At 39.8% G+C, this 26,294-nt stretch overlaps 1 protein-coding gene across 1 annotated transcript in view; it reads right to left on the minus strand.

Annotated features, from left to right (window-relative positions):
* FBXL5 (F-box and leucine rich repeat protein 5) overlaps positions 1-25,663 on the minus strand; it is a 34,554-nt gene extending 8,891 nt beyond the window's left edge. The window contains exons 1-9 of the mRNA XM_083861637.1: positions 25,525-25,663; positions 13,566-13,781; positions 11,675-11,770; positions 10,695-10,878; positions 8,269-8,451; positions 5,816-5,941; positions 5,197-5,345; positions 4,932-5,014; positions 2,511-3,233 (exon numbers count right to left, since the gene is read on the minus strand). Of these exons, the coding sequence (XP_083717763.1) occupies positions 2,511-3,233; positions 4,932-5,014; positions 5,197-5,345; positions 5,816-5,941; positions 8,269-8,451; positions 10,695-10,878; positions 11,675-11,770; positions 13,566-13,781; positions 25,525-25,650 (1,886 nt within the window). The 5' untranslated portion in view covers positions 25,651-25,663. The remainder of the gene's footprint in view (positions 1-2,510; positions 3,234-4,931; positions 5,015-5,196; positions 5,346-5,815; positions 5,942-8,268; positions 8,452-10,694; positions 10,879-11,674; positions 11,771-13,565; positions 13,782-25,524) is intronic.
* Between the last annotated feature and the right edge of the window lie 631 nt (positions 25,664-26,294).

The following is a 26,294-nucleotide window of genomic DNA, read 5'->3' on the forward strand; positions in this document are numbered from 1 at the left end:
ATTTCAAAGAACTACAAAGCCATTCTTCTTAAAAATACCAATGATTTTGTCAGCTCTTCCACGGTGATGTATATTAATCATCTCACACTAAAACATGACATTCCCAAATCTGGTGCACTATGCTTCCCAAAGTTTGACCCTTTTTTTGGTTAAACTTACTTTGGAATCCAAATTTGTGTCTTCCTAGGACTGACTGCAGAGCTTCTCTCTGCCAACACACCATCTTATTGTTCAAATGTAATTCTCTAGCCTTCCTCTGAGTGCCAGAGAAGCTCTGAGTGCCAGCTCAGAGGCTGCTGATGCAACAGGCACATAGATGCACCACACCTGAGCAATTACTCCATGTGACCCTGCTCTCCTCTGTGCAAGCTCACAGAGCAGTCAGCCCAAGATCAAGCAGAAACAAGCTCACTCACCTGAAAAAAAACCCAGCAGGCTTGAATCACCAAACTACAGATTCAAGCCAGGACATAAAACTGAAGATGCCTTCAGAGCATCACTGTACAAGCTTCTCCTGTCAGCAGGCAACAGTAGAACTGCTGACCACAAAACCACCCATCAGGTAACAACTTACAGAAAATAAATGGACTTGCACATTTTTGTATTAGGGGATTTCACTCTTTCCCCAGGGACTCCAAGTATTCTCGGGACTACAAGAAGCACTTGTTCAGCTCCTAAATATCTGTACCCAAAAAGCACCAATGGGAAACCAGCAATGCAATTAAACCCTTGCCATGACTCGGTGACCAAATCTCCCTTTGCTCCCACATTACTGAGTCATGAAAAACCAGACCAGTAACACGTAAAATACAGAGTACAACCTAATCAGCATGTAACAAAATCTGTCAGGACAAGTCCACTGCAACTTAAAGAGAAACAAGCTCCAACACAAAGCCCAAATATCTGAAGCATACCATGAGGAAGGGTAACACTGGTGAGTGAAAGTGCCAGAAGAACCACAGGAGATATCTGAATAGCTGGTACTCTAGAACATCAAATGGGGATAAAATCTCAGGAGAGACAAATCGATGCCAGCAGCACCTCACACTATTTTTCCAATTACTACAGCAAACAGCACAGGTATGCATGAAGTCTTCCCACTCTGAGAAGCTTTAATCAGCCCTAAGTGCTGCAGCACACCTGAGCAGGAGGCTGCAAGTACCTCAGCCTCATCTCATCTTCAGTATGAAGGAGTAACTACATTTTTCTGACAGCACAAAGTATCAGCTCCAAACAGAAAATTCAGTAACTGATGAAGACATCTCAATGTTCAAGTCAAACATCTTTTTCTCCTCCTTTAAGTGTTATATGAGGTCATATTGAACATATTATGCACATACAGAATTATCATAGAATCATCTGGGTTGGAAAAGACTCTTGAGATAATCACATCCAACTGTTAACCCAGCACTGCCAAACCCACCACTAACATCAACAAGTGTCACACACTTTGAATACCTCCAGCTATGCCACTTCCCATGGCAGCTTCTTCCAATGCTTGAAAACCCTTTCAGTGAAGAAATTTTTCCTAATGGCCAATCTAAGCATCCCCTGGGCCACTTGAGGCCATTTTCTCTCGTTACTTGAGAGAAGAGACTGACCCCCACCTGGCTCCAGCTTCCTTTCAGGTGGTTGTGAAGAGCAGGAAGACACCCCCGAGCGTCATTTTCTCCAGGCTGAGCCACCCCAGCCACTCCTTACCAGATCAGTGTTCCAGACCCTTCCCCAGCTCCACGGCCCTCCTCTGGGTTTAGTCCAGTCCAACCTTTCTTGCATTGAGGGGCTCAAAAGTAAGCACAGGATTTGAGGTCTGGCCTCACCAGTCCCAAGAAAAAAGGGACGGTCACTGCCCTGGTCCTGGGCACACTATTGCTGGCACCGACCAGGAGCCACCTGGGCACAGCTGGCTCATGTTCAGTCACTGTCAAACAGCACCCCCAGGGCCCTTTCCACCGGGCTCCTTTCCAGCCACTCTGTCCCCAGCCTGTAGCACTGCCTGGGGTTGTTGTGACACAAAGGGCAGGACTTGGCACTTCATCTCATTGAGCAGACAACTGGCCTCAGACCAATTTTCTCAGATTCAGCCTGTCCATAAATTATGTCGCTATCCAGACAGGTTAATCAAGATGTTACTCCAATTTTACAAAGTTTCAAGCATACTGGCAGGCATAATGAAAAAAAAATCTGTGAATTAACACAATTTCTTAACAAGAAATCACTAAAGATCAAATTTAAAGGCATTAATACTGCCTAGAACAACAAATTCACAAAAATACTTTACTTCAGGAGACAGATACTAAAGATTTTACTGTTATCTCTGAAAGAAAAGCTGGAAAAAGTTTTCAGGTCTAGTACTTCACCTATTTAAGGAGCAAAGACTACTTAAAACTTACCAGTTTCTTCAATAAAAATGTTTCTACTGAAATAAGGCAGATTCATCCTGGAATGGCCCAACAAATAAAATCAGAAAAAATATCCTGCAGCAAAAGAGATTGAAGATGTCTCCTCACCTGAGAGCACGGTCTGTTATCTGGTAACAGCCAGACAGACTGAGAAACTGAAGAACTCGTGCAGTCTCTTCATCTGTTTTTTCACTCCCAGAGTATGCAGAGTCTTTTTTCTCTGACTGCTTAGTCCTTATTGGTTTTTTACACAGTGCAGAGGACTCTGGAAGTGCTCGAATAGTTCTTAGTGCTGTCCCAGCACAACAAAACGAGTGACCGCAGTAAATCAAGTCAGTAGAAGCACAGTGCTGCTGCCACCCTCTAGTCCTTAACCCATAAATGTCTCTACTGTAGCATAATGCAGAACAATTAATATGGGATGTTGGTTCCATCAGACAAAATCCTTCAACATTTCTGTGTCTCCACTCTGCAGCATCTTCAATGTCAGCTAAATCATCTGCATCTAGCATCCACACAAAAGCAGAATTGAAGTTTTCTGAGCCATCAGGTTTAGTCCAGTGCTGTTCACCATTTCCTCCCTGAATAAGATTTTCATTGCTGATTTCATGCAAACCATTATACTTCTGGTTGGTCTGCAGAGTAATCTCTCTGTTTTTCCATGAAGTCTTAGAGTTCCTGTTTCTGCAGCTTTTCAGAATACCTCTGGTATGATGAGCTGATATGATACCCAGTGCTCTGGAAATCCTCTCTATAGCCACATCTGTAATTTTTTCACATCCAGACAGATCAAGGTGGCGTAGATTTTGACAATATCCAACTGAACACCAACTGAAATCGGGGAGAAAAAAAAAGTGGTTTGATTTGTTGGTAGTTAAGTTTTTTAGCTTTTGCTCAGAAATAGCTGTTAAGACTAAATATATGAAAAAATATTTCACAAGTAAAATACTTGTATTAATTAATTCACATAATATTCCAAGAAGCTACCCCAGACAGATTATATTTTCTACATACACCTAGAAAAATTATGTCTAAAGAAACATGAAACCATTCATGAATCAGTAACAGCTTATATTTCTCTATATACTGAGACTTAAAAGAAGTCCAAATTTGTTATATACGGAGCAAATGTTTGAATAGATCAAACTGCAAGCACCAAATACACACATAATTTCAAAAAACAAGTGCAAAACCCAGCAAAAGCTACCAAGAGACATCTGAGTTACTAAACATCAAAGTTACCTCTCAAAAGGCTTGAAATACTGAACTATCAAATTTCACCCACACCCACCCCCCCAAAAAATACATCTGAGATTCCATATTCAGTTCAAAGTATTGTAACACTTGTAATTTCTAGGATTTTAAGCTTCTCAAGTCTGGCAGTTTACACCTACTGAAATGTCAGTGTACTTAGATCATATGTCCTCCTGTCCTTTCCCATTTCTTCCAGAAATACTAGATGGATTCCTGAAACAGATCCTGTGTTTCTAATTATTCCATCATTAACCAGAAATCAGACTTTTTCGTTCTAACAAAAGCTTACTCTCTTAGTCTTACCTTTTTCAAGTGGAATAAAAATTTTATCTACAGTAATATTTTTTACATTATTAGCTATAAAAGTACATAAGTGATTTAACTGACCTTCACCTATTCATAGTTACTGTTACTATCATTTACTTTCTATAAGTGATTATTTATATTTAGAGCAAGCCAAACTCATTTTCTGACTTACAAATTGGAGTGTTGTAAATACAGACATATGAGGAGTGGCAAATAAGGTAAATTTTACTAGATATTGACAAAAGCTCACAAAGATTGACTTCTGAGTCCTAGAAATTCTATAAAGCTTTTATTTCAAATGAAACTTCTTATACAAGCTAATACAGGGTGTTGCTACCAGCATCCATGCTGGTCAAATTTTCTGTGGTGTTCACACTACCTGAAAGCACTAGATGATGTAACTGCAGAACAGTGAAATATCTGCTGAGTTTCAATATCACGGTAAGATCCACTGGTGCAGCTTCTGCATCCACACATCACCATCCCACTGACATCCATGACATTTCTGCAGGCCTGAGTAAAACTCAGGAATACACAGACAATACACCTAAGCCTTTGAGTTTTGCCTACCATTTGTCTGAAATAGCAGTATTCCACGCCCTAGAAGCTGTACTAGACCAAGAGAGCTTCCTTAACTGAGCAACTCTACAAAAATTTATGGACAAGTTGTTAATACTAGAGCAAAAACACAAGTATTGTTATGGATAGCTACACATTGATAAGTAAAAAAGCATCCAACAATGAAGACAGAGAATTTTAAATGGCCACTACAAAACTTACATTTTTCACTTGGTATTTCAGTGATTTGTTATTCTGGCTTAGTTCTTAGTCATAAGTCACATGGGAGTTACGAATTTGATTTCTCTTTCTTTCTTTGCAATGGAATAAGAAATATTTGAATGTTCCCCTCCCCACCCCCTAAAAGCTAGATTATGTTTTTTTCTTTAAAGAAAACAACAATTATCTAACCTTTCAAATACAGAGTCTGAAATATCGGTTTGAGTGAGATCCAAATATTCCAAGTTGGGGCAAAGCTCTAAGATCTGCCTAACCTGAAAAAAAGAAAGAAAAATAATCAGTATTTACAAGCCACTAAAGCTGCATACAGCATCTACAGACAACCTACAAATTAGCATTCTTTTGGACTGCAACCCACTTACACTCCCCAAGCACGTCATTATTAATTAAAGACTGCATTGCCACAATTATTAAACGGAAATTTCAAATTACACACCATTTTGCTGGACACTGCAGAACTGTAGGCCAATACCAGTGTCTTCACTGAGGGGCCCACAAGTGGGAGGACATGATGAATTAGGCCATGAAGTAAACGTTTCTCCATTTGTGCTATATTAATGGCAAGTGAATCTTCAGCTGCTTCTTCTGCAAAATAAACCCAGAGAGAAAGACTTAAAATCATTAAAGAACTTGGGAGAAATATTTACTACAGATTATGCACTGCTCGGGGCAACCTTTTCCACCAGTTTGCTTTAGATATCAAAATACTATCTCACAGGGCACTTCTCTTACATATATCTATATATATATAACTGTGATTTAATAACTTAAGACAAATTTTAAATCAAGCCTAGAATGCATCAGGATGCAAGATGATTCATCCAAACTTTCTGAAGAGATGAAACCTAGCCTTTACCTCCAGACACACCCCTATAACTCTTCTACCTGCTGTCATGTTTGCTCTTCCCTAGAGAAATTAATTCTGGTCATTAAAATCAGATGCCTGCTTCTCTCCTATCAACCTCCAGCTCCCCTTTTTTCCACTCAGCTTGTTTCTTATAGCTATGTCATCTTCAGGAAAAACAAAACACTTCACCAAAATCAATTTAACCTACCAGATTCATCTATGTCAGCATCTTCATCCCATTCCTGGAAAGCACGACTTTCATCTTTTCTATTTTTCACCCATTCCTCATCAGGTTCAGTCTCAGTATCTGCTGGAGGACCACTATACCAATCGCCTACTCACCACCAACCCCAAAAAGAAGAAGGAAAAAAAGTTAATAAAAACTTCTCACTGCAGCAAAAATCACCACTGACAGCATTTCAGTATACTGTGACTTAAGAGACATAAATCAATTTTGAATTCATCTGGACTAAACCTTAAAATAATTCTTTGTTTGGTCTTTATCCTTAAGCTTTAAAAGATTCTTGGAACAGTTTCAGTACCATTCCAGAACTCACAGCCTATTATGCCTGTATGAGACATGCCTGCTGTCCTTATTTGCTTAGTAGGGACCAATATGATCACAAAAATAACAGCAACAATCATGAAATATTTGGATTGTCTAGGTGCTCAAGTGCCTTCTGGTTAAGAAATTATTCATCAGCTTTTAGTATAATATTTGGTTGAAGACATCCCTCTTTTCCTCTGGAATATCACAAATATACAGTTAACCAGTGTGGTTTTAGTCCCCGCACATGACAAGTCCAAGATCACAAAAATCAAATTCCAAAAGTATCCTACTTAAAACAGCTACATAACACTTGTAATATACATATGACAGAAATCAATACATGATCATTTTTTAGAACAGCTGGAAGAACATGAAGATCAGCAACAGCTCTGCTGTTTTAGGTGGTGGAGTGCCCCTTCCCCCTTGGAGTTACCGCACAGGCAATGATTTACTTCTAGTTTGGATATACAGCAGTGCTGGGCTCAGGATAAGCAGCTCTGCTGCCTCCCTCAATGTAGACACGCTGAGAAAGTGAGAAAGAAATCACCTTATTTAACTGTCTCACGGGGGGAGGGGGGGGGAACCTTACTCTTCCTAAAGCAAGAGCAACTCCTATTGAATAGTATCTAGAAGAACAAGACTTCTATGAATAACACAATGAGAAAGAAATCCTAATTGATTGTCAACCATGAAGTTTTGGTAACATTTCTCATCATCTTTAAGCCACCTTCATATTACATAAGAAGCCTCAGAAGCCTTCTGTGTACTAGGAGGGGAAAAAAAGTTAAATTTTTAACTAAGCTTACATAAAACTACAATTCTTTTCCTCCCCCTGTGGCAGTAAATCCCATCTGAGAAGCTTCCACCCAGTTTAGAGCACATCTGCACAAACAACTGCAGTAGTATAAACAGTACGTCATGAGACCAGCTTCCTGTTGTGCCAAACCAGGTTTGGATGCAGTCATTTTAAGCAGTCGCCAATTAGCTTTTTATTTTGTGTGTCTGTGCAGCACTGAATTATCAAGACAATTATGCTGCAAATGCAAATTTAAGAATTTGAACTTTGGAGCCTCTCTAATCAGTCTTTGGAAGCTCAGGAAACAAACTATCATTTTCAGGAAGATTTACCCAAACAACAACAACAACAAAAAAAAAATTAGACCAAAAAGTTATTTAATTCCTCTCTGCCTTGTACAAATTTGTAGAAGACAGAAAGAAGTTTTTAGTTTTTATGTATCTCTAAGGCCAAGTTATATAAACACAGCTTTCTCTCTTAAAATCTTAAAGGCATACAAAAGACTACAGCATAGAGTTTCTCCTTTTACTGAACTACACTGATGCAGCAGCACTGTGAAGCCTGCAGTTCCCTACTCCAGTGTTTTTAATACTCATGTAACTATGGACATAAAGCTACAAATACACTCTGATGTCTTGTAACTGGCCTCACTGGAATATAGAGTATTTTGTCTATTTGAACAGGTACTTTTGCAACGGTCACGCTTCTCAATAGGAAATTCTAATTAACAGAAGAGTTTGAGGAAAAAAAAGTTTTAAAAAACATTTACTGCAGTAGAAGTTACTGAAGTAATATACCTAAAAAATCAATACTAAAACTAAACATTCATTCAGTTTTCTTTGAAGCTTGACTAGATTGTGAGGAAACATTACAACTCCACTTATTTTGAACTTGTAACAGTAACAGTGTACTGTTACTGTTCAAGTGCTGTTACACTTGAAGTGTAACAGCAGCATTTATAATTCAAAACTCCTTAGATTATTAGCTAATTCAGATGTTGTTTTAGTGAACACATTATTCGGATTCATACAAGCAAAAAAAGGGGTTTATTACCTCAGTAAAACTAGATAAACTGGATACAAAATGCAATGAAGAGTTTTAAGAGAGACAATTTCTAGTTTCTTAATTCTACAAGATGGAAATATGTTTTGGGGATTTTTAACACTGAATCAAGTTTCAGGAGCCGATTGTTGTCAGAAAGATACACCTCCCATGGCTCAGCTGTCAGGCTCAGCCTATACTAAAACACTCTTTTTTACAGGCTCAAAAATTCTGAACAAATGATGTGCTTTCAAAGGAGCTAAATGTAACTTACCTCTGGCCCAACGAACAGGGTAAAGATGTTTCCACAGAGATCCAGTTTTAGCCAACTGTGACCATTCAGTGCTTACTTGACTACACTGACATAACTCTTGTGGGTTAAGGTAACTGAAAATGGTCACCATTACTTCAGGAGGGAGATCAGTAATATTTGTAGTGTGCTCTGTTACTTCAGTTTCTGAAATACAGAAAGTGTGCGTTAAGTGAAGCACAGCCTCACAGCTGTAATAACAGTAGTGGAACTCACATTTTGACTAGAACAATGAAAAAAATGTGTCTGAAAAAATTTTAGCAACTGTTAAAGATAGGTATTGGTTTGGCTTTAAAAAGCTTTCACTGTAACAACACCTTGAACAACAACAACAAACCAGCTCAGTTTTCTGTTTGCCATTTTCTCATCTGGTTCATTCATTAAAAAAAAAAAAAAAAAAAAGTGAATTAATGCTACTCAACCACAGAAAGATGAAAGCCGTACCTGCTATAAATGAAATGCTTTAAGAAAAATGCCTTCTGTTGCAGATGGTATCTGTACCTGGTCTGCCACATTCCCAGGAAACAGTACTAGCACGCAGAACCTACCAGCTGGGACCACTCTTGCTGGAAGCGCTCAGCCTCTTGACTGGACACAGAAAAGTTCATGCTCAACTCTTTGCACCTGTCTTGAATTTTATTTCTAGCCTTAGCTGCCAGCATTGACAATTTTAACTTCTGAATGATGATGAGCCATTTAGGCTGTAAAGTAGTACTAAATACTAGATGAGAGACTAAAATTTGACCAGTGTAATTAATACTTCAATGGACAGCAGTAGGAACTATTTCCAACAGCTCTCCCTGATACCCATACTGCAAAGAGAGCTGCAAACCATATAAAATAACAAATTCAGAGCTTTGGTTAGTGAGGTCTTTGGCTGTTTTAAGACATTTTTAATTGTTTTTTTCAGAACCGTTTCCTCAAAAAAAAAAAAAAAAAGATTTCTGAAGGAGTTTTCAGGAGTCCTTTGAAACAGCAGGCTTTACTAATAATGGGGGTTCACTTCTTAAGTGCCTAGAACTTTTGCAGAGAGAGAAGCATCAGGTTTTCTTTTTTTGCAAAGGAGCTTCAAAAGTGAGCATAATGTAAACTTTACCACCTGATAAGCTATTGCTACTTAAAAATATATAATTAAATACAGTTTCACTTGAATCAATGTATTTATTTGTACAACTATCATGTTGCCACATGAAATAGAGAGAATTTTGAAGGAAAATGCAGTTAAGCCTGCACAGGACTGCAAGCTATGTTACTTTCTTCCCTTTCTAAAAAATGGAAGACACATATTCTCCTCTCCCAATGTCTAAAGTACAACAAATCTGGAATTACTACTGTCCCAAAACTGCTATTCCAGCTAGATTTAACAGCAAGTCATGCCACAAAGCTACATCTGTCACATTCATCTGTAAAGACTCAACAGTATTTCACAGAACGGACCATGATCTTTTCTGAAGGCTTCACCTGGAGGGCAGAAAACGACCAGTTGAGTAGTTCAGAGAAGTCAAGTTTCATCAAAAAATTGTGATTACAGAGTTATTCATCAAGTTTTTCTAATGAGAGCAGCACATCTTATCAACATCACAAACTCAGCCCATGAGAGTTTGCTCTACGTATCAGACTCACACCAGCATTACACTTTTGGTACATTAACTCCCCTTCCCTGGGGCATCAATTCCTTTTTGTTAAGAGTGAAAACTATAAAGACTGACAACTTAAGCTGATTCAGCAGTCATAAAACAAGCCTGAAGTCTACTTTAGTAGTTATCCATTTATCCTAACTTTCACCAGAAAAGGTAGCTAGAGATAAATGCAAAGTAAATATCCACTTTCAGAACACGTATTTCATCTGACCTACTCGCATGCTGCACAGATTCATTCCCTTGCATTACTCCACACTCACAGGTCCTTTCTCATTCCTGAGCAGCCCAGGAAAGTTAGGTAGTGGAGCTGGGAAGGTGCATGTTTTTAATTTGAAATACTGTCAGTTGGATAACTATTCTGTGTTATTAAAACACCAACCCGAAAAGCTTACAAAGCTGTCGTGAAAATCAAGAATGAAATGCAGAGTCTGCAAATAGAAAATATAATTTCAATGGAAGCATGAAATTAGAAGGTAATTACATTTTCCTTCTGTTTATTGTATCAAATATTAACATGGAAGGGAAGTGAGAAGAATGTTGAGAACAGGTAAACAGTGAAGTACTATCTACATTACAACCTGCCAAGATGCCCATATCAAACAAAGTTTCTGAATTTTCAAAACTGGCTTGCAGATATACCCATTTTATAGAAACTACTCTGTCTCCCTGTACATAACTTCAGGTACATCACTAATGGCTTTTTAGATAAAAAAACTGCAGATTGAAAGTTACTTTAATTAGATAATTCACCTTGATCTGCCTTCTCATCCACAGAATACTTAAAGACCTTCTGAAGCTCTTCTGCTTGATTCCACTTACAGAAACCTCTGAATTCTGCAGCCTCTTTCTGTGAGCAGTGCTGTGCAATTACTTTCTTCTTAATGTCTTTCAGTTCTTCGTAAGTAAAGTATTCCATCAACATTGGCTGAAAAACCTAACACAAAGGAAAAAGGGAACAAAAAAAATCTGATGCTAACAGAAATAGTCAATAATGCTACACAGACCTATCGACACAGAATTTCCCATTTCAAATTCTCTCAAAGTAAAACACATCATACATTAAGTGAACCTAAGGACAGGACCATGGAAGTTTTAAATTCTAACCCCCTGCTTTCTAACAGAACACTGCACGGTATCAGGCAAGCTGTTTTTTAATTGTTTTCCCCACCAGAATAGGGATGGGATTAAAGTGTTTAACCTATATAATTTATCAAGGTACTCACATGGAAGGGAACGTAGTAAGGAAGAAAAACATGAGAAAAGGCTTCCCATGGGTAGACTTCAGAAGATGTTTCCCAGTTTTTGGATACCCATAAATCATCAGACTGGCAGTACTAGTCTATGTTTTAAATATAGGTCAGAAGCTGTTTGGGAGTGTCAGTTTGAGTCATGAAGCACTGGTTTACAGGACCTCTTTTTTCTCATTTAAGTTTTGCTACATATCCATTTTAACTACTTGCTGCAAACAAATCCTGGTCCCAGTGGACTTTTGTTATCAATTTTTTCAAGAATTAGAATTTCATCATAAACGCCCTATATACCCTGTTTCAGAACATGTCACTTTCCAGTCAGAGAACTGAACAATGACACTACAGTCCTGAATGCGAACCAGCATAACAATAAAAGGAGAGAACTGAAAAAACAATGAACCTCTAAGCCATTTGTCCCTACTCAGTTATTCTGAACCCCAAGAAAGATCTCCATCACATTTGAAGAAAATCTTTACCTACCTCCTCTTCCTCTTTCATATGAGGAAGGAAATCCCTGGTAAAGGCTTCCAATCTCTCCTTCAGCTGTTTCGCATAGTTAAGCTGCTCATATTCATTCTGAGAAGAAAGCAAAGACTTAATGGTTACCCCATCTCATCCAGTCACCCAAGGATTGAACTGTCCAGTAAAGCAGTGGTTCAAAGGAAAGCCCATTATGCCCTTCCCATGCATGCAGAAGGTTTGCTCTATTTCATGGTAAGAACATGTTTGTTTAATGACACTGTCACTCTGCACTGGCCTGGTAACAGGCAGGGCAAAGAATTCCCTTCCTGCCTGAGTCCAATTTATTTTCTTAGCAAATATGAATTAATTTGTCTAATCCCATTTTTACTTTGGAGCAAAGAGTGGAATCTGCCAATCTACAATCTCATACGAAGTTCATAGCAGCAGACTAATTGAAGTATTCGCATGGTTTGTATATAAAGTGCTCTAGGATACAACAGTTCTACTTCGTCTTTTAACTGAATACACTTTACCTTAGTTATTTTAAAATTCTAACTTCCAAATTATGATCAGAATTTACAGTCAGACATGCTGTAAAGATTTTTACTTTGGAAATTAATGTAACTGACTTTTAAACATTCAAGTTAGTCCAACCTCATGTATCGATTTGTTAGTTTATTCTCTGAGTCACTAAAAGGAAGCTGATTCTGAAATCTGCCCAGTAATTGCAACATACCGAGTTCCCTCCTAACTCTTACTGTAAATCTTGTTTTTCTTTCTAAGCTTCTACAACATCAAGAAACCTTGACTATTATAGAGACAAGCTTAAGCTATCAGTTTAAATTAAACTAATCGCTCCCTAAAAATAGTTAAACATTAACTAAAGTTAATGTATCTAAAGAGAGCTAAAGAAATCTGGTTTTGCACACTTAAGAAATCAAGTAACAGAATAACACTAGCATTCTATCAAAGAAGGTGTAACACAAAGCCAAGTGTTAAATTTCCTTCTTTCCTTCATTTCCTGATTTGTTAATGGACACAAGACATAACTTAAAGTTTATTATGCATAGGGAAGAAGTTATATAAAGAAAAAATTAAATAAGGTTCCCAGGTCAAAACAAGCCTTAGATGGTAAAATGGAGTCAATCAACTGCATATTTAGTATTTTTATTACTGAAAATCTGGACCAGACATACTAGAAACGTAATGTGGGATGTCAAATGACTACTGGAGACTATAGTTCTTAGGGGCCAGGAAGGGGGAGTTGAGTTGGGTACTGCAAAAGAAAGACACTGAAGAATTCAAGAAGAATGCTACTGGAGAAGAACTTAGAAATAAGTTGCTGTCAAAAAAGCCAGCAGGAGAAATAATATTTAGAGCTCTTTGACGACTGGATCATTAACAGGCCTGCTGAGCTATAGATTACTGGAAGGAGTACATGAGTCACAGAATAAAACAATGCTGCTTTTTTTGGTAAGTCTCGGAATCATCTCCATTTGTGACGATACAATGCCGTGCTTCACAAAAAGAAGATCCTCAAGGTTGCCTAACAGATTATTAAAACCTCATCATTTCTATAGCTGGAAACTTCTGACCAGATAGCAAAACATAAATTTGAATTTGAATTTATATTTGAAACTACCATGCTACCTTTCCAAAACACCTTGAATTATACAGTGAAGATTGTCTGTCACAAAACACATCTCTGAAAACAATTTTTACTAGAAATTTATTAATTGTGGTGAATGGCAAAAAAATTTGTGTTTCAGACTAGAAAGTATCAAAAAAAACAGAAGTTTCTTCTTCCTCCTCAGTTTATTCATTGAGAATATGAAGAAGAGTCTAAGCAAACTAATATATAATAACAGCATGTTTTTCTCAGGTCACAAATCTCTCACAGTCTACTTACCTTTACATTCTTTAACCCTTTCTCAAAAAGGCTAAGCATCTCTGAGAGTTTGTTGTCCGAGTGCACATTGTACACCGTCCGGCTGCGCTGCTGAAGCAAACCAATGATACACTCATTTTCAATCTGCTCATGCATCTTAAATTCCTTGAATGTGGCATAAAGAGATTGCAGCAGAGCCCGAAAATCATTGTTATTGGAGAAGTTGGTCTTAGAAAGCTAGAAGAAAGAAAAGTTCATAAAAAAGAATGAAAATCATGTCAAACTCAAGTTAAATCCTTAGAATAGGTGTTAGCTCCAAGGGATTCATTGCTCCCCTTACTTATAAAAGGTAAACACCTTCAGTTTTTAACATAAAATGAAGCCGTAAAATCAAAGTTGTATTTAAGCAACATAAACCAAATCTTGTGAAACACTGAGGTAAAGAAATGTAGAAAGATTTCCTGGCAGAAGTCAATGCAATCTCCCCAGACCAGCAGATTACTGACAGGCTTAGGCCTTTTCCCAATACACATTTTTGTCCATACCAAAAAGCCCCTGAGCCCATCCTTAGGGATGTATTATCCACAAGGAATATTGAGTTCTATCAGCGAATACAACTACATTAGCTGTTGGAGAAGGTTTCCAATGGAGCAAAACTCAACAAATCAAGACAGATCAAAATTCTAGATAATAGAATAGTGCCATTTTTACATGTGTACAGTCACCATTGGCAACAATGCACTTTAAAACTGTATTTTCCTTCAGTGAACGTAAAAAACCAGGGTCTTTTCCATTCCTATGCTTTATTCCATGTACAGCTTCAAGCAGCATAGTCCACAGCAGTATACAAGACCAAGCATTCTAAAAGTAGACTTCAATTTAGAAAATAAGCTACCGCAATATTCAGAAGTAGCTTAGCTACAAAGACTCTGGAATTTATGGGTTTTACAAGAAATGGGAATCTGAGATACACATATTCATACATAATACTTACATCAAAAACAACTACAAATCGAGCTATGCAAAACTTTTTTTCATTAAAAATCCCCAAATGTACGTACTCGCTGTGACATCGCATTGCCACTTCCTGGCAGCCACCAGCAAAACACAACTGAAACACGCTGGACACCTGCCAAATCCTTATGCAACCCCGAGTCAGCAGTGCATGCTGTACATTACATGCTGTACATTACATGCTGAACATTACATGCTGAACATTACATGCTGAACATATGAGCAAAATAACTCTCACTGTGGAAAGACAAAGTTACTTAGCTCCAGAAGAGAAGAGAGAGAAAACACAGTGAGGTTTAAGAGGGTTTTTGCTTTGTTTCTTGTGGTTTTTTTTTTCCAATACACTTTAGACCAACTAGTGACAGAAGTCAGAAAAAATCGATGTCTGTAACACACTCTTAGGATCTGAAGCATATGTTGTTATGCATCCCTAATGGGGAAAGATCTTGGCTTCAAAGGGCATTTCAATCCTACACTATGCCCAGAGAATACAGCACTAGGAGCAGTGGGTACTACATGAAACTGAGGGCATGACTTTCCACACTGAAAAGTAGAAGTCTGAACAAGCACAGGCGATTGGCAGAGAAGCAACTCCTCAGGACAGCCTCCTGACCTCCCAGCACCTGAGTCACATCTCAATATCTAACTGTGGTTTCTCAGGTGGCATTTCCTTTGATTAAGGACAGTGTTGATATAGTTCATTCTACCTATAAGGATCCTCAAAGAGACTGGAGGCAGTACCCAAAGACCTTTTCCCCTTCAAGATTCCCAGCTGCTCCCACCCAAATGCTTAGCATTTTGTGAAAAATGTAATGCTGATGTGGGTAATAGGAAGGTTACACAAATCTACTGTATTCTGCTGTTGGCTTTAAAAACAAATCATGAAATTGGTTCTGATAAACTAGCATCTTCTCATCATCTTGACTCAAAGCCTTTTCAAGACACAAAATGTTCTGTTGAATCTACCTATTGTCATCCACAAATCTAGAATAAATAAATAATCTCTTTGTGCATACAATTTAAGAATGTCCATTAGAAATGTATTGTTATAGAAGCCACTGCAACATGAAGCACTTGTATATTCACCTCTGCTACTGAGGCTTACAGCAGATATCCAACAGGACCTATTGAGAGGATATTGAAGTTTAGTAACTATACTTGAATCAGAAATCACTGTATTAAAAAGGTCAGCCAAAGCTGAGAACAACTGGTGTTTCAGAGGACAGGTAGCCTAGCAACAAAGTCACTCGGTCAGACTTGTAGTTTCATTACCAGGATTGATGAAGTCTCATGATGAGGGACCAAGACTATTAACAGACAGCAGCTACTCCATTCCAAGGTCCAGTTTTTACCAACTCTGACAAGGGAAACTCATGCAAGAGTTCAGTAATGCAAGAAGAAAAACCACACGCTCCCAAATTCAGAGAATGCAAGGGGGAGGAAACAGACTCTACTACGGAATACTGCTGACATCAAAAATATAAAGCACAGTGCATGTGAGAACCCTGAACAGGCTTAAAATACACCGCACTAAACCGCAGCCACCAGTGTTCAAGAAACTTGGGAACTTTCTGGGCTTCTGAAGACATTACATTTAAACAGCTGTACATTACAGCACAACTGGTTTTGTGTTTGGAATGCAAACTCTAATTGAGAAGCAGTAGCACAAGAGCAACTGTTTTAGTGGCTCCTGAAATTTAAGAATTATTCACAATCCAAACAGCCTGAGCAACTATCCAAACAACAGTCAGTCCTTTGTATTGCAAAGTCTGTTTGAAACACTTCAGACACTTATGGCTGATGCAGGCATTGTCTAGAAGTAGCCAGGAGCTTTTAATTTCGGTTTTAACTTTACTTATTAAACCTTTATTAAAGAAAATAAATGATGCAATTAAAGCATAGCCATAGCTGAAAAACCTTTGCAGCTCAGACAAGTACATACCAGCTTTAGGTGAGTGTCCAACTTATTGGACTATAACAGAGCCATTAACATGGTCAAGACGAATGTACAGACTTGTGGCCAACATATATGTCTTTCTTACTGAAACACACTGTTTAATTTTTGTGCTTTAAGAACAAGATACCAACACTGGCAATATTAACAGCAATTGCTCTTTAGACAGTGTTTCATGTTCATGACACTCAACTGAAACAACTCTACACTCAACTCTTGCATCTCCCTCGTGGCTTTAGTGCTTTCATTGAAAAAATGAAACTTTCTGTCTGATGAAGACAGAGAAAAAGACATTTCTATCCACAATGTTGTGAATAAATAAGGAAGCTCAAAACTGCTAATTAAATCACCAAACAAGACACAGTATTTAACTTGGTCTCTGGAAGTGTTTTATACATGTGCCAATATGGAAAAACGTCTTCTTAGAAGAAGGAAATTAATTTTCCAGTAACGTTAGTTTACAGTGAGTAAACTGAAACAGTTTTTTCCTACTAACTATGCCAAAAATACATTTAAGGAGTGAAAAACATTTGCTTCTTCCTCCCAAGCTTACTATGAATCAACAAGGAGAAAGCAGCAAAGAGGAATAAAGAAAAAGTATACTGCTCTTATCAGACTAACACAGCAGTAAGTGAAGTCTATGCTTCATGCTAACATTCCCAGTTACAAGTATCTCTATTCCCAACTACAAGCTGGAAAACAACAAAAATATGAGGAAGGAGAACAGGAGCAGAAAAATTTATTTTTCCACTCTCCCTACAGATTTCACAAATTTAAAATGGAATAATTTCTCAAGGTTAAGAAGTTTATTGTGGCCACAAATTCATAAACTGCCTAATTTCAAATGAAGGTTTTCCCTATCAACATCTGAATTCTGAACAACCACTAACCTTAAAAGTTCTGTCTGGAATCTAAAAAAAACTGAAGACATTTTTTTCTTCCTGGTCTTCTTGATCAATTGTTCTTTTTCAAGTGTCATACCAAGTTCCATTTTTGACAGGTCATTCCTCTATATTCTGTTTCCATGTATAACTACATTAAGACTTATACAATCAGCTGATAGCCACAGGATATGAAATAAAAGACATAATATTCCTGGTAATCAATGTAGATTAGAATTCTACCACTAGTTAATTCAGCAGATTTAAAATGAATTCAAAACACAGTTAAATGTTTTTCATTATGGAGCTGGTAGACTGTTCTGATCAAAACAAAAAAGATATCTGGATAAATATCAGGAAAGTTTTCCACCCACAAGGTGGCTGGGAACTGGAGCAGGCTCCACAAGGAAGTGGTCACAACATCAAACCTGACAGAGTTCAAGAAGCTTTTGGACAATGCTGTCAGGCACATGGTGTGACTCCTGGGGTTGAGATTCTTGCACAAGGCCAGGAATTGGACTTGATGATCCTGAGGGATCCCTTCCAGAATATTCTATGATCCTATTCTACAATTATATGAAAAAAACCAACTGATTTTTAGAATAGAATTGCACCAGGGTAAAAAAGGAGCAGGCATTACTAGTCAGCTGTATCTTTTCACTGTTACATTTTTAGGTATTAGCACTCCGCATATGCACTAGCACTAAAATTTAAAGGACAAACCTGGACTCTGCAGAGGCATTTATCTCCATTTCAGGCATAAGAAAATGGAGGAACAAAAACCGTAACAAGGTGTGCCTGTGTCAACAGCAAGAGCATGTGCTTTCATGTTATACTTAATCTGCTGGAAATGAGGGCGTGGCTGTGGAGGAGGAAACACACGGAAGGAGCAGCCCTGCCTCTGACTGTACATTTACCCTGGAGTATGTGCTAGCAGTCACACAGCTGCAAGAGGAACCCACCTGCTGTACTAATCCAGGGAGGAGCTCTGCCTTTTACTGGGTTCATTTTCACCTGGTTGGAGCACCAGTAACACCCAGTAACAAGCCATGTCTTACTTAGGAATCCCCGAGAAGTCCAGCTGACACTGTCCCCAAGGAAGAACTCGGGTGCTGAGGTAGCCCAGCCAAGAGAATGACTGTCCTCAGTGTCACCTCTTCTTGGCTTGCTCTTTATGTAAAGGTGTACGAGGTGAACAGTAAGAGAATTAGCTCAACTGCTTCACACTCCCACTTGTTTATGTGTATGAAGCCTAAAATCAGGAGACAAATCAGTCCCCTGGGCTACCCTAGGCACTTTTCTTGGCAATGAGTCAACCCAAAATAATAGCAATTAGTTAAGCAGGAAGGACAGAATGTGGACTCAACAAGAAATCCAAAGCTTTCAAATACCCTTCTTTCTGTTGTTGTCTTCTCAAAGCAACCTCACCCTCTGTGTAATCTTCTAGCTGTTTTACAGCATCACTAAAACCTTGAAATAGCTTTTCAAAAACCCAACTAATCAAACAAAAAAACAAAACAAACAAAAAAGCCCACAAATCAAAACTAACCAACAGATAGTATACAAGATTCAGGCACAAAAAATTACATTTTTTTTTGTTTTCAAAGAACACTGGCAAAAAGGAAGGTAAAACCTCACTCAATTTTCAAAGGCTAAGATCAAGCTGCTAAATGCCAAGCATAAGGGAACAGTGAAAAAATCTCTTGTATTTCCATTTGTATTGGTGTCTTCCATATCACTGTCTTGTACTACATCCACAGCCAATTTAGTTTAATGAACACCTATAGATCAGGTTTTGAATCATGAACAGCATTTCACAATGAGACATGAATAACAACACGGGACTAACTCAACCAAGATTTTCAGTGATGCAATTGCTACAAGCATCAGATCCCCCTGGGGTTCATAGTAGAAAGCACAGCTCAAGATGTACTGATAAAATCAGCTAAGCCTCCTTCACCATGTGATTTCCACAAGCAAAAGCCTACCAAGGCTGGAAGAACAAAGGCTATCACTACGTCTGTTGAGAAGAATCAAAAAGAATAAAAAAATTTAAAACCAATTAAAAAGCTACTAAATATATGAGATATGAGGGCCTTGAATGAAAGCACGATGGACACTTGCAACTATGCTGTTATTCATCTATCTGTGTCTTATACCCTCAAGGACACGGGTTCCTACTAAGACCTGATCTTCTGGCCTTCTGCAAGGTTGTACCTGAAGTGCCAGGAGTGAAATCTCCCACTGCAGTAACTCACAAAACAGAACCACAGCGAAAATGCACCTCTGCATCAGTCTCACTACAAGTTCCTAACACAAAGGTGTGCACTGGAAAAATTCTCAACTCCAGCTTAATCCACCCTGAGCACTAACTGCAAAAGCAAAAAGCCAAGTCTCAAGAATTATAACTTGCAGTTATTTAATCAGTTAAAGTGTATTCTAGGATAGCCACAAAAGACCTGTACTAACACTGAATAATTACAGTGCCTGGATTTTTAGAAGGCATCGGTTTCTTTCTTTATTTTTCTTTTTGGTAACAAAAAATGTGAGATAATAAATTGTTGCTTAAAGCAGAGAAGGACAAAGGTGGGTTGTAACTGCTTTCCAGAGCAGACTGGGAGAGAGGATGAAAGATCAGAGCAGTTTGTGAAAGGTGAACAGAAAACTTTTTTCATACAATGCAAGGTCAAAAATAGCTAACAAGCAATTACTTGGGAGAAAAACTGCTACCATGTCTAGCAGGCAAAAAATATATAAAAGCATCTGATAAGTAAGAAAAAATAGGTGTTTTGATAGATAAAATTAAAGAAATGATGCAACAAGTAGCAACAAGTCCTTGGAATTGTTCTGAAAAGACTGAAATTGCTATGCAGCTCTGAAAAACCTCAAGAAAACCCCAAACTTATTTTATCACTGTTGTCCCTCATTTCAGACCTCCTGTGGCACTCAAAACACATTTATTTTAAAATGCAGATATTCAAAACACATAGTCACTTTCAGATTAATTTTAAAAATATTGTTCTTCAGAAAAAAAATAAAATTCATAGCTGCCATTTCCCAGAAGGTATGGCAAAAAGTTACTGAACTATTCAGCATTCTGAAGGTAAGACAGAAAGGTAACTGGTACTGCCCCTGATGAAACAGACATAGACAACATACTGCTCAGCTATCTCTGGATGTTAACAAGCAGATTTAATTTCCTTCTACCAACAAAGGGATTTCCTTCCATCTTTTGCCTGCAATGACAGCGTAGTTTGCTAACCAGGACTGAACATCTCAAGTAGCTCTATAGCCCTAAACATAGGGGAAGGTAGATGTTCAATGCTACAGAAATTAAGTAGGAATAACCAAAATCTATGAATTTCTAAATTCATATTTATTTAAAGCAACACTGGAAAACGAATGGCAATGTACTGAAATATTGAAAAGGGATTTCAAAAGCAGAACGAAAGCTTTACCAACATTTTCTTATTCAAAACACAGATACACTTGTCTTATTGGAACAGGCATTTTCTCTTCTCAAGAGCATCACGGGAAAAACATCTCGCTTTGAAACACTAAGTTTTAAGCTAATAATTGGTTCAGTTTTTCAGATTTCAGTCCCCCTGGCTGCCACAAGAAGCATGATCTTAATGTGGTCATGTAATGCCCTGTCCAATGCTTTACAATGCCAAAACAATTTCATTCAGAGTATTTTTCACTCCTAAACGGTTCATCATACTACAGACAACATAAAAAAAATCACAAATTTAACACATGAAAACAATTCATTTTCTTCAGCAGAAGCCAAAGGTAAGTGCAGGTAAATTGAACAGAACAGCATTTAGACTTTAAATAAGGAGAACAGAGAACACAGATTATAAGAGAAGAGATACTTTAAGTCAGCTATTTAACAGGAAAGGCAGATGACAATAGAAAAAACTAATGTCTTCTTTGCTTCAAGTCTGCATGAAAAAATTAATTAGGAAAAATATTTATGGCAATTAATTTTTAGCAGAGTCAGAAGTGTAGACTAGAAAAGAAAAACACTAGTTAAATATTTATGTAAGTTCAATGCAGTCAAGTCACCAGAATATGACAAAATTGATCCAAATTTCCAGGAAGAACTAGCCAAAGCAATTACTGAACCATGAGAAATAACTGCAGAAGTCTTTTGTAGAAAGATGAGATCACAGGCGACTGAAGTCAGGCAAACAAAAGGACCTTAGATGTTTTTGTTCAAACACCCAAAGGTTTCACAATAAAGCTGAGCTATTAAGGCAGCTGTTCCCTCCTGCCACGGCTCATCCTGTTCCCTCCCACACTGACAACCTGGTTCTGGAGCTTGTTTGACCTCTTACTGAGCCAGTTTTACTGAATCACCTTTCGCTTCAGTTCCCCAGATGAACTAGCTGCTCATCAAGGGGCCAAAAGATATCATCAGCAATTAACCCTTCCAGCAGCAGCCAGTTATTACATCCACTCAGTCACAGTATGAAGTCTCACACTAGTTTTGAGAGGCAGACAGAAAGACATGAGAACAAGCAATCAAACACTGATATCTTCATTACAGCATTTAAGAGTGCAACCATTTGTCGTGTTCCTAAAGCACCCTAAACTTGCTGCGTTTAGGAATTCTCTAACACAAAGATTAGAAAATGTGCTTTGGCTGCAGTAATTCCACAAGCAAGTAGGAAGTTTCAAATCCCATACTGGAAGACCAGGTGTCTTGTTTCTGGGGAAGGCCTAGCCAAAATTTTATCACAGTCTGTACACAGACCAGAGTCTGCTACTTGAGTAGTCCCAACCTTGAAGCTATAAGAAGTAACAACTGGCCAGCACAGATTTGTTGAGAAATAAGAATCTAGCTTCTTTTTGATAAGATAATCAAACTACTTAAAAGGACAATGATACACGTAATATAAAATCATGACTTCTCTAAGGTTTTTGGTACTGTTCTGCCTTACAGCGCAGTAACTGAGCCTGCGAGAAATCGCAGAGTAGCTCATTTGCAAACAGTGCTCTCAAGCCCAAGCCACCAGTTTCCAGCCAAACCAAAATGGGATTTTCATTATCAGCTGAAATCTGTGTTATTTCATTTGTGACAGATAAGATACTTTCAGATACAGCTAGGAAAGCTGGTATTACACAAGTGGCACATTCTCGAGTGCAGAAAACACAAGACCATAATGCAACAACAGAAACTGCCTCACTGAACATCAGCAGCTGACTTGGACCAGTGCATACTGCTCCATACCCAACAGGAGTCTAATGACAAAAAGTTAAAAGCAATTTGAGCATCAGTCCTCAGAGAAGAGAAGCACGGGATTAGAGAAGCACAAAGCAAGTATGTCGCTGTTAAAAAAAGAACTGCAGAACAACAAATCTGCTCTACTCGACACCAGCATTGTCCCGTTCTGCACAAGATTTCAGGAAAACACAGACATAATTAGGCTGAGGTTTCACAGTAGCTTAAGTCAATCCAGTTGCTGGCTGTCACAGTCCCACTCTCTGCCTCCCACTGGCTTCAGTACCGATTTGACCGGTGCTTGCTGGCAGCACTATATCAACAGAAAACCTACCCTGCTTCAGAAAAAAAAATAAATGTTTCTGCCAGTCTGGAGCCTTTGTGAGTCACCTCAAGCACTGATGGGAGCCAGAGAGGCAGGCAGTCATAACAGCAGCAGTCAGATCGCTTAAACTGTTAGAGAATGGCAGCTTGGTTCTGACAAAAGCAACAAGTACACTGAGGTACAGCAGGCGTGACCCATGCGATGAAGTAGAATGAATCCGTTTGCTTGAGCCACAGAACACATAACTAAGATGGAGGACACAGCTACAACTGCAAATCGGCACAACATCTTTCTGAAAGCGAAGAACAGTTCACTAGAGATGGGAAAACAGAATCTGCTCTATTTGTAGCAAAGATGACGTCAGGCATTAGGACAAGCATTTCAGTTATAAAGACTGTCTGCTGTAGCACTCCACTACCTACAGGGGGGACATCCTCACAACACTTAATGAATTTTCTTATCATCAGAACAGGAGACAGTTTTGATCACAGTGTGGATTTCCTTATTAAACATAATTCTAATTAATTTTATTATCCAAGTCCAGGGCAGTGTACACAACACAGATAAAAATGCAATTTAAGAATGCAGCAAAGGTACAGTGAGGTCTTTGCTAGCAACAGCTAAAAAAGTAGGATAACTTTCCTAAAGCACCAAACAGCCTGAATGTCCAATTTACTGCTCTGTCTCACATGAAGTCCCGGAAGAACAAAATAAACTGTGTATCTCTGTCCTAAAGGATTATTTGAGTGCGGATGTACTTAATCCATCAGAAACATCGTAACTGCTGTCCTGAGAAGCAAAGCATGGATGAGCCCATTTCACCCTTACTAACATTTGCATGGATGAGCCCATTTCACTCTTACTAACATTTGGCGGAATTTACTAAATTTAGACACGAGCAGCAATTATATTACAGTGTACAGGGAACACGATGAACACAGGTAAAATATAATTCACAAAATTAAAGAATCCTCAAGGTCAAACTAAACTCATAAAGAGCATGGCTTTGGAAATTACAATTGCCATATAAGCAGAACTACAGACTTCTCTAATTGCAGCATCTCAATCAGGAAGGAAATCCAAAAACAATCTGGAAGCTTTTCTGGAGCAAAGCTGGCATTATAAAAGTCACAGGCAAGGCATAGACTCCAAGTTCTGAAACAGGGTTAAAGGATTTAAAATTGAACACTTTTGGAAAAAAGCGCCATTCCTTCATGCTTGCACTTATTCAAAGCAAAAAGGGAGCAAGCAAATTCCCGTATAAAAACTGTTGGAAACTGAAAGGTCATGAACATTACAAACTGAATAGTTTTAATCAAATTTTGCAATACTTAGGAAAACTTGTAATTGCTCCCCAGGAAGTTTTATCGCATGGTAAATTTGGTCAAAACTTTGTGGGAGGCTCAATAAAAATAACAAAAATATCTCTCTAGGAACAAAACCCAAACGACTCTAAAATCTGGAGGTTTAAATGAAACCTGCTCAGCTGCTATAAACAATATGCTGAAAAGGCTACCAGGAGTCATTGGGGGTGTTTGTTTCCATCCAAAGGAAATCCACTCTGTTAGAATATTACAAATTTTTCTGCTGCTACAGATTACACCGACTGCAAATGTACTGTCGAGTAGAAGGCAAAGTGAAAGAAACTACACAAGGTTTCCCCTTCTTGTCCTGCCAGACCCTGCGCTCAGCTTGTCCAGTTAGCAAATCCTGCAAAAAACAGCTCTAGGTTTTCTTTAACCTATTAGCAAATGGAAGAGGCACACGAAAGGATCTCGTGAATCCCAGAGCAGTGCAAGGTGGCATGTGGAAATCGGGAAGGAAGCATGAACTCCCCCATGCTGCTGGGAGCAGTGAGCTATTATAACAGCCTCTCATGTAACTTCACCCTTCCTTTATAAATGCCTGTAGCCAATCTGGTTCTGCAAACAGCCGTCTATGCCCGGAGATGGGAGACACACAACTTCTTGCAGTAGGAGTGCTGCCTGTGAAGTATTTGCCCAAAACCCTCCCACAACACTCAAAGCTGCTGCAGGGAAGTTTGCCTTTCAGGTGACACACCAGCCTTGATTACTTAACTACCCTGATGCAAGAATAAAAATTACTTTTGTCCACGGGCAAAATTACATGTATTTAAAATAAAAGAACATGCCTAGGGGTACCTCTGTGCCACTCACCAGCTGACCGCGGTGCACAGGGCACAAGCACGGTCCCTGGCAGAGCGAGCGGGCAGCGCGCCCTGCCCGGCCCGGCCGAGTGACAAACACGCCCGGGGCGCTGCCCGCGCAGGGAGCACAGGCCCGCGGGGGCTCTGCGCGCTCCCTGCGCGCCACCGCCGCCCTCCGCGCCGGGCGGAGCGGGACGCGGCTCCCCCGGCCGGCCCAGCCGGACAGCGGGGACAGGGGCCCCAGCCCCGCGCGGCCGGGGAGCGGCACCGGCAGCCCGGGAGGGGCTCAGGAGCCCCGCGGCAGCGCGGGGCAGAAGTTACTGGCGGGGCAGGGGCGCTGACAGCTGCGCGCTCCCCAAACCCTCCCTCCCGCCCCGGGGCAGCGGCGCGGGGGCCCCTCCCGGCCCGCTACCTTGTCGCAGTAGAGCCCCACGAGCTGCTTCATGCGCCAGTGCGGGGCGGAGAACACGTCCACCTCCTCGGGGAAGGGAGCCATGTTCTCCCCATGGAGCCGCGCCGCTCCCGGCGGCGCGAGCATCCGCACCGCGCCTGCGCCCGCCCCGCGTGACCGCGCCCGCCGCCCCGCGCGTGCGCGGCCGGGCCCGCCCCTTCCCGCGGGGAGCGGCGGCGGCGGCGGCGGCGGTGGGGCCCCCTGGGCCCGGCGGCTCCTGACGGGGAATTCCCGCTGTGGGACGGGATCCCGCTCGGAAACACGGCCTTAGGGCCGTTCAGGAGAAGTGCAGTACTGCACGACTCCAGATCCGATGCCTTGGCAACGCCAAGGTAGCAACTTGTGGATGTAGAAAACATTTACAGAATCAGTGAGTTTGGGAAGGACCTCTGAGGTCATGGAGTTCAGCCTCTGACCGAACACCTTATCTACTAGACCTTGGCACTGAGTGCCACGTCCACTCTTTCCTTAAATGCCTCCAGGGCCACGTGGTGACGTCGCCACTTCCCTGGGCAGCGCATTCCCATGTCTAATCACCCTTCCTCTGAAGGAATTCGTCCTCTTGTTCAACCTATGCCTTCCCTGGAGCAGTTTATAAGACTGTCTTCTTGTCATATTGCTGTTTGCCTGAGAGAAACGACCCACCCCACCCGGCTGCAGCCTCCTCTCAGGTGTTTGCAGAGAGCAGTAAGGTCTCCCTTGAGTCTCCTGCAGGCTAAACCCCCCCAGCT

The sequence above is a fragment of the Zosterops lateralis genome (genome assembly GCF_965231275.1).
Source record: "Zosterops lateralis genome assembly, chromosome: 5".
NCBI lineage: Eukaryota > Metazoa > Chordata > Aves > Passeriformes > Zosteropidae > Zosterops > Zosterops lateralis.